Source organism: Rhinatrema bivittatum, chromosome 15 (genome assembly GCF_901001135.1).
Source record: "Rhinatrema bivittatum chromosome 15, aRhiBiv1.1, whole genome shotgun sequence".
NCBI classification, from domain to species: Eukaryota; Metazoa; Chordata; class Amphibia; order Gymnophiona; family Rhinatrematidae; genus Rhinatrema; species Rhinatrema bivittatum.
The window spans coordinates 64,676,882-64,689,379 of record NC_042629.1 but is presented as its reverse complement, the minus strand read 5'-3'; the positions used below and the strand labels follow the sequence as shown (position 1 = coordinate 64,689,379).

At 41.0% G+C, this 12,498-nt stretch overlaps 1 protein-coding gene across 4 annotated transcripts in view; it reads left to right on the top strand.

The window, feature by feature from the left end:
* The window catches only part of KAZN (kazrin, periplakin interacting protein), a 663,662-nt gene that overhangs the window by 89,662 nt on the left and 561,502 nt on the right, over nt 1–12,498 (top strand). For all 4 annotated transcript variants that reach the window (XM_029579163.1, XM_029579161.1, XM_029579162.1 and 1 more), the window contains exon 2: nt 342–499. In XM_029579163.1, coding sequence (XP_029435023.1) covers nt 342–499 — 158 coding nt within the window. The remainder of the gene's footprint in view (nt 1–341; nt 500–12,498) is intronic.

Below are 12,498 nucleotides of genomic sequence, written 5' to 3'. Positions count from 1 at the left end.
TCCCGCCCTCCGGACTCTCCCCTGCTCCGCAGGATCCCCGCCCACAGAGCTCTCACCCTCTGTGGGATTTAAGGTGGACCAGGCCTCGAGCCTGGTCCCGGCACAGACAGCAAGGGGGAAAACAGAGTCACTCCGCTGCAATAACCTATTCCAAAATGGGGTAAGCAAACTGACTTGCAGACTTGCTGCATAGAATTTTGCCCCAAAAACCTAAATGTGACCCTAAATCTTTAAACCAAAGCTGCCTCAATAGATAACACAGTAATATCTGACTAAATACTGCGATATCTTAGTCTAAGAAGACAATCCTCTAATGCAATTTGTGTTTTTCTCCCCTGTAGCTGTGCAATCCTTGCACACCTTAAGTGACCAGATTTCACACTTCATTGTGACCAAGTCAACAGCAGTGGAAGAAAATGAAAGGGCGTTTCTGCCAAACGAAGGAGAATCTCTGAAGAAGTCCATGACATTGATGAGACATCTTCTGGCAGACGCACAGGTGAAATCAATACAATTTCAGTTGTTGAATCATGGATGAAATATATGTAATGCGCACATTTCAGTGACTTGGCACTAGAATTGCATTTATTGAACAGGCTTAAAAGCTATACAATGCGTCAGTTTCCAACCTCGTGTGAAACTATCCATATCATTGGAACATGCAACCATGAAATGACAATTCTGGAACAGCGAAGAGATTTTTGATCATATGATATGTGATTTTGTATCTTAAAAGAACTGTTCATCATGCATGGAAAATGGTTAATAGGAAGAGTACATCTTATATAGACAATATCAGGTCATTTTAACTCTAATATTAAGAGCCGACATGGATCAGATTTATCCAATGTGCGAGTAAAATATATTTTTCTCCAGCAAAAAAGATATTAAGAACATACAGCATATGTGGAGAGAATATGCATGTAAAATGTTTCCTTCTTTTGAGGCTCCAGAGACTGATTCATGATTCATCAATAGATCTGAATGCTACAGTATGATATTATTTCTATCAATACACTGTAAATGTCATTAATGCTCCAGCATCTCTTGCTTTAAACTGCCTGGTTTCCATCTGAAGATTTTAGGTATTGAGGGGGTAATTTTAAACACTGCTGGCGGGTACGTTGTACCTATGGGGTCCCAAAAGCTAATTTAAAAAAAAAACAAAACAAAAAACTCCATGTGGAATTTGCTTTTGAAAATGCAGGTTGCATACCGTAGGTACTACTGTATCTGTGACTTTTGCTACCTGCATTGAAATAGGTACACATTATGCACCTGAAAGCATGTACAATTATTTTGAAAATGTAACCAAACATACTTCTCCCACCACCAACTGAACCCCTCCCACTTTTTTATGCGGATAAAATAAGTGTGCTTACAAGGGGTAGGCAAGATGGACACCTGCCTGGAGTACTATGAGGAAAGGCTGAAGAGGTTAGGCCTGTTCAGCTTGGAGAAGAGACGGCTGAGGGGAGATATGATAGAGATGTTTAAAATCATGAGAGGGCTAGAACGGGTAGATGTGAATCTGTTAGTTACACTTTCGGATAATAGAAGGACTAGGGGGCATTCCATGAAGTTAGCATGGGGCACATTTAAGACTAATCGGAGAAAATTATTTTTCACTCAACGCACAATTAAGCTCTAGAATTTGTTGCCAGAGGATGTGGTTAGTGCAGTTAGTGTAGCTGGGTTCAAAAAAGGTTTGGATAAGTTCTTGGAGGAGAAGTCCATTAACTGCTATTAATCAAGTTGACTTAGGGAATAGCCACTGCTATTAATTGCATCAGTAGCATGGGATCTTCTTGGTGTTTGGGTAATTGCCAGGTTCTTATGGCCTGGATTGGCCACTGTTGGAAACAGGATGCTGGGCTTGATGGACCCTTGGTCTGACCCAGTATGGCAATTTCTTATGTTCTTATGATTGTCCATTTTGAGGCTGAGTGCCCAGTACTGAACCCCTTACTCCAAACATGGCTTGATAAATGTCCTTATATAGTGGATGAACAATATCTTAATTCCTAGTTTTCATCTACTTATGCACACCAGTATTTGCCCAGCTTCATTTGCAAGGGGGTAATCCGGGACCGATTTGAGATTTACTGATTTAATGCGCACCATGTATGCTTCCCAGCTTTGATTGCTGCTTTGCAAGATCTTGTGCAGCAAATATATCCAAGACTCCTTTTTTGTTCTCTGAGCCAAAGCAAGCAGACACCGCCCTTCACGTTAAAGCTCATTGGCCATCTATATGATCATTGGCCTAAAGATACCTACATTCTTCTGTAAAAACCCCTACACTGTATTGTGATACTGCCTAGGACTTGAAAAATGTATTCTGAATCCCATTGCCCGATATAAACCAAAGTTAACAAAGCACAAATTTAGAACAATATACAAAACATAGGACCATGGACTATTCTGGAAGGCTTACGCAGACTATTTGCAGAACCTCCTGAACAATCAAGCCCATTCAGTGTGTCAGAACAGGGCCAACTTGATTAATTCAATGGCATGATTACTTTATTAGCCTCCTAGGAGCAGTTCCCTGTACCCTGAATGAGTTTATTTAATTAAATCTGGCATGGAGGCTGAAAAAAAAAGACATGGAAAGCCTCAGATTTCTTGGGCTAAATTATTTTACTGGCATTGGGTTATACAAACGAAGGCCTCAGACACCTGCAGACCTCAATTTGGACCCTTGTCAAAATGTCTGGCATGCCAAAAGCAGTGGTATTTCCCTTCCCTCTTCCTTAAAAGAAAAAGGCTACTCTTGCACTACTGGTGAAGTTAGTCAGTCTACATAAGAGATGACAAAAAAACAAACCAAACCAAACGAAACCATGAAAAAAGCATCTCTGCCAAGTTCACAATGATGTTCTACATACAAGATGATATCCAACAGGTGGTTATGAATGGCACAGTATTAATAATAAAAAACCAACATTAAACAATGAGAGAGACAAATGACACACCTACACATGCTGCTTGCTCTGCTCTTCAGTCCTTTCCCTGTCTACACTGCAGATTTTTATCCCCATAAGCTCTGCAGAAATACGTTCTGATGGTCAGAATACCAGAATGAATCTATACAATTGGTTGCGTTATATCATGCTATTTCAAGTTCTGCTTTTAAGCAACTAGTCCTTCCTTGCTGCAGTAGATTCTCACTATGCACAGTTATCGCACATGTATTTTACAGTACTAAGTCCAGAAGTCATAACTAGATCAGATTTTGGTTTTGTGTTTTTTACTTTTGCAGATTGAAATATGATTATGTATTTTCTGTTAGTTCTTCCTTTTTTTTTTTTTCCGGCTCAATTGGGATCAGGGCTGAGATTCTGGTGCCTTCATTTCCATCTATCCAGGGATTTTTTCCCCTCCCTCATCTGGTCATTGCAGCGATGCACCAGGGGCTCCTCTTCCAGAGTCCCATATCATGAGCTCTTTTTAATGAGGACGACTCCCTCCCACCCGCCACAGCCCCGGCTGATCTGGGATGCTGAAGGCCCAACTCTGGGATCACATTTAATTGTCACACAGACTAGCAAGATTCTGGTATTTTTTTATAATCCAAAAACATACTGAGTTGGCTGCAGTAAAGCATTTTGTTTTTCATCAATGCAAAACTGGGGAACACCCGCTCCAGTTTCTCTTTGAATGAGTGGTTCCCATCGAAAGTATTTCTGAACGCACCAGAAGGTGGAAGGAGAGCTGGCCTGGAAGACCATACAAGTAGAAACCAAAGAGCCTTAGGAAACTGAAGGGGCATGGGATAAACATTGTGCATTCCTACAACTAGAGGATGGAAATGGGGTAAAGAGTGCATGGGGGTAACTTGCTGGTGTGAGAGAGTTACTACCCTTTAACCAATAAGCCTTGATACTGTTGATGCAACTCCATCAGTGCTCTCTGCTTCAACGGCACGGGCTAACAGGGAATTGGATTCAGACAGCAATCAACGAGGACCCTGACTTTTACGGTTTGGGAAATTGATAAGCATGGGGGTAACCTGTGCGGCAGATACCACCAAAAGCTTGCTGGGCAGACTGGATGGACCATTTGGTCCTTTTCTGCCGTCATTTCTATGTTTATGTTTCTCTGTCTGAGCATCTATCTGAAAAGGCACACAGGCTGCTGAAGGGTTACCCATCACACTTGTATAAAGTTTGAAATGCTTTAATTCTTAAGCAACATTAGTGTCAAACTGGCAACATATGGAAAAAGGAGTCTTACACTGAAACAGTCTAACATGACAGATAAGGCCCATCTAGTCTGCCGAATTGTAATCCTGGTACAATGCCACAGACAGACCCCCAGTTATCTCTGGTTTTCCTCTCACTCTCTTGCAACGAGGAAACCTCTGTGCTTATCCTCTGCTTCCTTGAATTCTATCGCTGTTTTTGCTTCCACCAGCTCTTTGCTTAATTTAATACAATAGATATGCCACTTGCACTTTCACAGAGTGAAAAAAAAGGAATACTAAACCTTTTTTTTTTTTGTATTTCTTTTAAAAAGTAATTGGCAATTGCCCTTGAGAATAAGTTTCAGTAAGTGACCCATGGACCTGTCAAGCAAGACATAAAAAGAGTAACAGATGGGTAAGCAAAAAATGAAAAAAACCCCCCAAAAACCAAAAATCTCACAAAAAGTAAATAATGAAGTACAAGAAATCAGTATCTTTACCCCTCCAGCATTTCCTAGAATGTAAATCAAACTCTCCTTGGAACTCTCTGACCCAGTCCTGGAATTGTATACGTGCCAGCATGACTTGGGCTTGTTCGGCTATGCAGCCATGCTAAATGTGTTTCCTTATCTAAAAAATGTCAAGCCTATTCCAGCCTAATACACACGGGAAACAGATTTAGAGCTATACTCCACTCTACTTGGTCAATGTACGATCAAAATAGAGGTCCTTAGGCACAGAATTTCGCTCATAGATCACATTATAGTATGCACAGAGAGCTGCTTTGGCAGAATAATATCAGAAAGCGGAGTGCTAATGCTGGAAGCGCCTGTGATTATTATACCGCACAGGGACACAAGCTGTTCCCCTCATTACCTCCTATACAAAAATGATCGTCTGGCTCATAATGGCTGCTGTCATATATTAGTGATTTGAGCGCATTAGAAGCAGGTGAAATACTTCATTTGTAAATGAACCTGGGATAAAAAAAATTTAAAAAAAGATGAATTCAGAAATGAATCCACTTACCTGAAAGGGAATTCGGTTTTTATTTTAATGCAGTATTCCATCTGAAAAGAAACGTATGTGAAATAAGTTTTTAGGGTGAAATTAATGCAAATTTTATTTTCTTGTTTCGTCAAGGGAGATATCCAATTTAGAGGTATGATTGCTTGTTTTAGGATTATAGTGTATTTTGCAGAGATACTTTACATATAATGCAGCAATAGGAGAGGACATGGTTACCACTACCAGTGGAAATACACAACTTGAATGCAAACGTGTTGCTTTTTAAATGACTAAACCCCATATAAACAATTTGCATGTTCCCTTTCTCCGCGTACCCAGATCTTACCTGCAGCTTGAAAGATGGATTCTTTCTAGGTGAAGAAGGGGTTTTTAAGATCCAATGTAAGCAAGATCCCAAGCAGCTGGGTTTTGCATTTCCTAGTCCAGAATTAGGACCAGGAAATGGTCTAATAATTTCATTCACTCAAGCTATGAATGAAAATAGATCCTTTATCTTAACTTTTTCTCCCTTTGCCTTCCACCCCCATATCATTTTTAAACTGTTCTGCTGCTGTGGCTTTAACCTGGCAAGTGTGTGAATGGACAGGAAGAACCTGCTCCAACAGGGGCAACAAGAAAACATTATTAGGCAGAAGCTGATAAATTAAAGGAGGAGGTGCCTGATAGCCACCAAGATTAAAGCCTTTCTAATGTTAAGCACTGAACACTAACCTTAGCAACTCCTAGTGCTTACATTAAATCCACATCACTTACTATAACCCTCATCACAAGCTCCAGGAGTTTATTAGGGATTACAGAGCTGAATAAATTATACCTCTGTATAAACCTGCAGCAATTCTAAAACACCGATACTTTGAGATTACCCACTGCATACTGTTTTCAATTTAAAGTGTGATAGGTTTGCTTAGCATACTTAATAAATGCATTATTGTTTACATGCTTTGGACAAAACAATGTGGATACAGTCGGTTTCCAGAATCAATAATAAGAGTCAACAAGGTCACCTAATTATTCAATGACAGATGTAGTGTACCTTTGAAAAACTATGAATAAGGATCTGCCTGGGGAACATGGGATGGGCAAGCACACTGCTCTCTGCTTCCATCACAGACCGTGAAGACAAGCCATCTCATGAAGGAAGTACAAGAAAAACCAACACATAAATCTCGCAGATATTAAAAGAGACATGCTCCTTTCTTTAAAGTTTGGGCTAGTCTGCAAAATGAATTATCTCCTTTCCTGACACAGTCTGACCTCATTTGCCTATGTCAGTAGGATTTCCATGGCCTGGCATAGCTGGTATGCTTGCAGGGACTTGTCTGGCATGGGAAGTAACTCTTCATATTTGCAATTTAGAGGTAGATATTCAGATGCTATCTGGCTAAGAAAGTTAGCCAGATAAACCTTGACTAACTTAGCTGGGATATTCAGTGGCACAACATGCCACTGAATATACCCAGCTATGTAAAAAAAAAAAAAAAGCAGAATACATTTGTATGACTGACTTTAGATCTGCTCAATATCTTGCTAAGTTAGCCGGAGAAGGATGAATAATGGCACTTATCCAGCTAAGGCCTAGATTCTCGTTAAGAGAAAAACTGTGCAGCCAGCAGCATCGTGGCGGTGTGGTTTCACCCGTCGTGGTTGCGGCCCGGGAAAAGGTGTAGTTATTTCCCTCTGTGCTGCCGGCAATAATGTAGAAAACATTATCGCCCGCAGGGCTGCCGGGACATAACTCCGCCCAGATCCCGCTGATACCCCTCCCCTTCCTCTAATTTGCATTGTACCGCCGCGATAGCGGCACATCGCGGTTTGATGAATGACCTGGTAAGTTAGCAGGATAAGTGGCCATGCACTGGAATGCCCCCATCCTGCCCAGCTAAATAGTTTTTTTGGTTAAGTAGTGGTCAGTCAATGCTGCCAAATATTAAAACAGTGCCACTTAGCCACATAAGTCCAAAACTAAACTAAAGCTTGTCCTGATCTAAGTTCCCCTTAGTGGTTATGAATATTATTAGTTTTCTGATTAACAATATGTTTAAATACACCATTTTAATCATCTTTGACTGGCTGGAGCATAAGGAATCACTCAGTTTCACTTTTAACCTGATTTATCAAAGTCTTTTTTCCAAAGTCATGGAATGAGAGGAGAGTGAATAAAACCATTTTTGCTCCTTCATACCCAACCTACGTGAGAGAAAGCAGCATGCAATTCTTACCTTAAAACTAGCAATATAGATATATTCTTTGGGTGAAAATATATCCGCATTTATCAGTAATAGCAGCGATAAGAAGATAAAAGTAATTGAATACACACAATAACAAATAAAGTGATATGCTGAAACAGTGGTTCCCAAACCTGTCCTGGAGTTACTCCAGCCAGTCAGGTTTGTAGGATATCCACAATGAATATGCATGAGATAAAGTTTGCATGCTATGGAGGCAGTGCACCCCAAATAATCTATGTAAACAGATACAAAATCATAAAGCCCCTCACACATCTATAGATGGCTATGCTGGAGCCAAAAGAATTTTTATTATTATTTATTTACATTCATTTGTATTCTGCATATTTTCAGGACCTGTTCTAAGCGGATGCCAAGTAACAGACATCAATTCATAACAATCACCAAATACAATAAACTTGATAAATCAATACAATAGAATAAAAATGCACATAAGCATCACTGATACAAACCTATGCATCGTGCATCTAAAAATATATCAATCACAGGCTGAGAATGCCTCACTAAAGAGGTATGTTTTTAGCTGTTTTCTGAAGACTCTATAGTAGACCTCCTGATGTAACGCCAAGGGCAGACTGTTCCATAAGCTAGGAGCAGCTCTGGAAAAAATGCAGTTATTTCTTCAATCGAACCTTCTTAATATCAGGAGTTTCTGGTAAAAATATTGAGGGACAGCACCAGTTCAAACAATCTTTCAAATAAAGGGGATTACCTTCCGGTAAAACTTTAAAAGTTACAGTCAAAATCTTATCCTATACTCAACAGGAAGCCAATGTGATGATTTTAATACTGGCGTAATATGATCATGTAGGGCACAACCAGAAACCAAACGTGCTGCTGTATTGATAGGACATTGTACAGCAGTCAGACAGCACTTGGGAAACCTACATACAAGGCATTACAATAATCAATCATAATGAGCACAACGGCTTGGACCACAGATCTAAAATCACCATGGTCTAAAATAGATTTTAAGCATCACATTTGCCTCAATTTATCTAAACCCACACCAAAAGGGGTTGAAACAGCGCATGTTGGAAATGCTTGAGCAGTAGCATCAGTTTCATTCTACCTCATTTTTGTGTTTGAACCCCCAGATGTTGACCTAGGGCTGCCTCCAACCGGGTTCAAATGAGGGTATCCATATGGTGGATCAAAACAGCAGCCTGATTTGGACTTCGATTCATATTTTAAATGGGAAAATCCCAATTTCCTCAAGTCAGTCTTGGGGAAAGTCCATAGATTCCTGCTCTGCTCAGCCAAACCTTGGAAAGCCTCTCACATACTGTCTATCATGCCTCCCTCGTTTATGGCTCTTAAAATCAAGTCCAGCAATGGGCTAGAAAGTGAGGATGTACCCCAGTCAGAACTTTGGGATTAATACTTATTGTGAGTCGAACTGGTGCATTGTGTTCTTAATTAGCGCAGATCAGAGTCAAAGTCAGACACATTCGCTTTTTTTTTTTTATTGACAGACTAGGGATATTTATGTACCATATGTGGTTTTGCAGTATTGCTTAGAACAAGTAAGTATAGCTATCTCTGAAACAAAGATTTAAGATCATTCACGGCCCAGATATTTTTTTTGCTATTTATGGTTAGAGGGCTCTGAACACATTACAAAGGGAAGTATGTGATGGCAGATTATTTGATATTCTTTATTACAAGATAAAATGAACAGGACATGCTCCACTTTTCTCTAAGTACAGTTCATCAATGGAATTCGTTAAATGAAGGAGAATTCTGTCCAGCAACAAACGGAGATTCACCTCTCATTATTGTTTTGGTTCTAATGTGCACAGAATTGTGCTTTCATTTCACACAGCTCAACAAGTTTGTGGCATCACAATGGATCCCTTGGGACGTCCTCCATTTCCATTTGCAGCATTTAGCGAGTGCCACATTTCCAGAACACACCAAGAAAGGGCTCACAATCTAAAGCTATTCCTTCAGATCTGCCGGAGTGCCTATTACACGTTGTTAACTCGCACATTCTGGGGTCTATGAGCGATTGTCGCTGCTGTCAATCATCCCTGGCATATTCTATTTCAGCTGGAAGGTGTGTTTGTTCTTGGCACACTGGTTTATAATCCTCCAAGGCAGGATTTCACAGTCTGGTAGGGCTCCTTCTCTGATGCTTTTCGAGTCAGGATTTATTGCTTTGGAGAAGAAAGAATAGTGCACCCGGAATCTGTTATGCCTTCGCCATTCTAACCTGAACCAGTCATGCACAAGTTATTCTCCTCCAAAAACTTCACACTTCCTGCAAAGGCCCACAAATGGATGTCTGTGCACTTTGAACCCTAAGAAAACACCAAGCTTGTCATCTATAAAGACCTAGTTCAAATCAGCAGCCTCTCCTGTGATGTTATCTTATTATGAAAGACCCTTTCTTGTTACTTCAGCTTCAGCTGGTGCTCGTCTCATAGTTATGCCATTTTAAAATGCCCACTGTCCCCTGTTTACCTTTACCAGCACAATTCTTCCACCAATAATTTGCAATTAATAATACCTCTTACTCATGATATTTGACAAATGTATAGTCATTTTTATTTTATATATTTATTTATATATATACATTTATATATATATATATCTATACATAAGATTTAATATTTATTGATTTACGTTTTATTGTTCTATTCGCCGTTTATTGTTTAATGTTATGCTGTACTCTTTAGTTCAATACTCTGTTTTATTGTTTAATGTATCGCCTTACTTGCGAAAGTTTTGTTCTATGTAAACCGACCTGATTCGATTATGTATATCGAGAAGGTCAGTATATAAAAACTCTAAATAAATAAATAAATAAATAAATAAATGTTCCTGTGTTCTGCTGTCACTTAAGTGCAGCAGGAAGCGATGCATGCAAGACGAGACTGAAAGAGCCATTCCAGCAACCGTTCACGGGGTGGCAGGTTAGGGAAGCAGGGAGTAACGGAGTCAGCCAGACAGAGGAAGGAGCAATGGAGCACCAGTGTACCATCTGCTTTATGGCCCACAAGCTACCACTGAACGTGGGGGGGTGCAGGTTTCACAGCTCTGTGCGGGCTTAGGCTCCATTACCAGTCCATAGATCAATCTGCCCCCGGAGAGGGAACGAGCACTAAGCTTTTTCATGTTGCTGTCTCATTGCTGTTCTCAAATTAAAATGCATGATTTTACAGCCATATGGGGAGAAGTAAACAGGGAGTATGTTTACACAAAATACAATGTAACAATTCCCTTTTAAGGTAACATCTAGTTGCTGTTACATCTGTGCTGCTAGACATTAGCTCAGCAATGTTTTTGCCTTTTTTTTTTTTTTTAAAGACAGATCTGGTTTTGTGGTGGTGGTGGGGCGGTTGGGGGGGGGGGGGGGAGAGATTTGTCTTGCTCCTGGTAATGAGCATCATCTTCTGAGCGTATCATGTGAGAGAAGGCTCATTATGGTTGTACAGCACACCCCTCTACACAGCGACTGCATAGCCACGCAGCAGGCGAACGGAGTTTCTCTCTGTGCACCTTTATACTGATGGGGAGGGCCTGATTCACCAAGCCTCCCCTGGCACACTCAGGCCCGGCTTTAAAAAAAAAAAAAAAAAAAAAAAAAAATCACAACAGGTTTTGAAAATCACGATGTATGCGTCCTCCTCCTGCATTCAGAAAGATAGGATGACATCGCAGATTAAATACTTTTGCTGTTACTTCAGAACTGTCCAGCAGGAAGGCTCCTGAAAAAGCAACATTTGCCCAAATGAATGCCCTGACAAAAATGAGGGATATGTTTTACTCAAATGACCTGCTACTGTGGTCACCACATACTGACAAGGCAGAGCACCTAATTCACAACTGGCCGCTAAGGTTCCCTCCCTGTATTGATATCTTGGTATGGATTGGATTCAAGCACCGTAAACATTATATTTTTTTAAAAGGCATTTTACAATTTAAATTCCACACACTTTAAAGATGTATTTTGGAATGAAAATGCAACAGAATCTTCTTGCAGCTGCATGGATAGTCCAGCTGCAATACCAGCACCATTCTCCTAGTCTGTAAATTGAAAAGTAACTTGCCATCAAGATTAATAGCGGGACCAGGCAGCACAGAGAGACATGGGACGTTCTTGAGCTGCATTCTAAGATCTAAGGAATGGAAAACATTAATGCTGCGATTCCCAAAACTGGCCTTTAAACCTCACAGCCAGGAGAAAGGTAGGAATTAGGGGTTGGGGAGGAGAGAAGAAGGGAAGGGAAGGGAAAAGGAGGTTAGGGTAAGGGGTAGGAAAGTTCCCTCCCAGTTCGCTCCTTAATTGGAGCGGACTGGGAGGGAACTGGGGAAGGCTGCAATGCGTCGTCGCGTGAAAGTTGCAGAAATCTACCCCCTTGCATGCACTGCACACGGATTACAAAATCCAGCGCGTGCAGCGTGCCGATTTTATAACACGTGTGCGCCGGTGCGTGCATGTTACAAAATTGTCGCGTCCATGTGCGCACGCTGGGTAGCAAATGAATGCACGACGCACACACACACGCATCTATTAAAATCTACCCCTAAGACAGTAACTTTGATACTGGCGCGTGGGTGCCCATGTATGCACACCAAAGGGCATGGACATTTTGTAACATACGCATGGTATAAAATAGGCTGAATGTGCACACATGTGTGCACAATTTTATATGGCTGCGCACGTGCGCACCAAAGCCGCTTCTGCCACATAAGTTGCGGGGGGAGGGGGGAGGGGAATTTTATAAGGGACACACGCTGGTGCAATTACCAGTTTCCCCAGTTTGTTCCCAGTTCATCCAGGTAGTGGATAGGACTTCCTAAACCCCCCCTCCCCAGTTAGTACCCTGTTTGTACTAACCCTTAAAACCCCACTGACACGCCATCCGTAGCGGTAATAAAGTTACATGGCAAGGGACCCTGGCACGTGCTCGTGCGCGTAAATATTTATGCGCACATTTCATGTTAAAGTCCTAGAATGCCCATGTCCCACATGCCCCACCCAGACCCTGCCCATCCATGCCCCTTTTTTCAACTTATTTGTGCGCG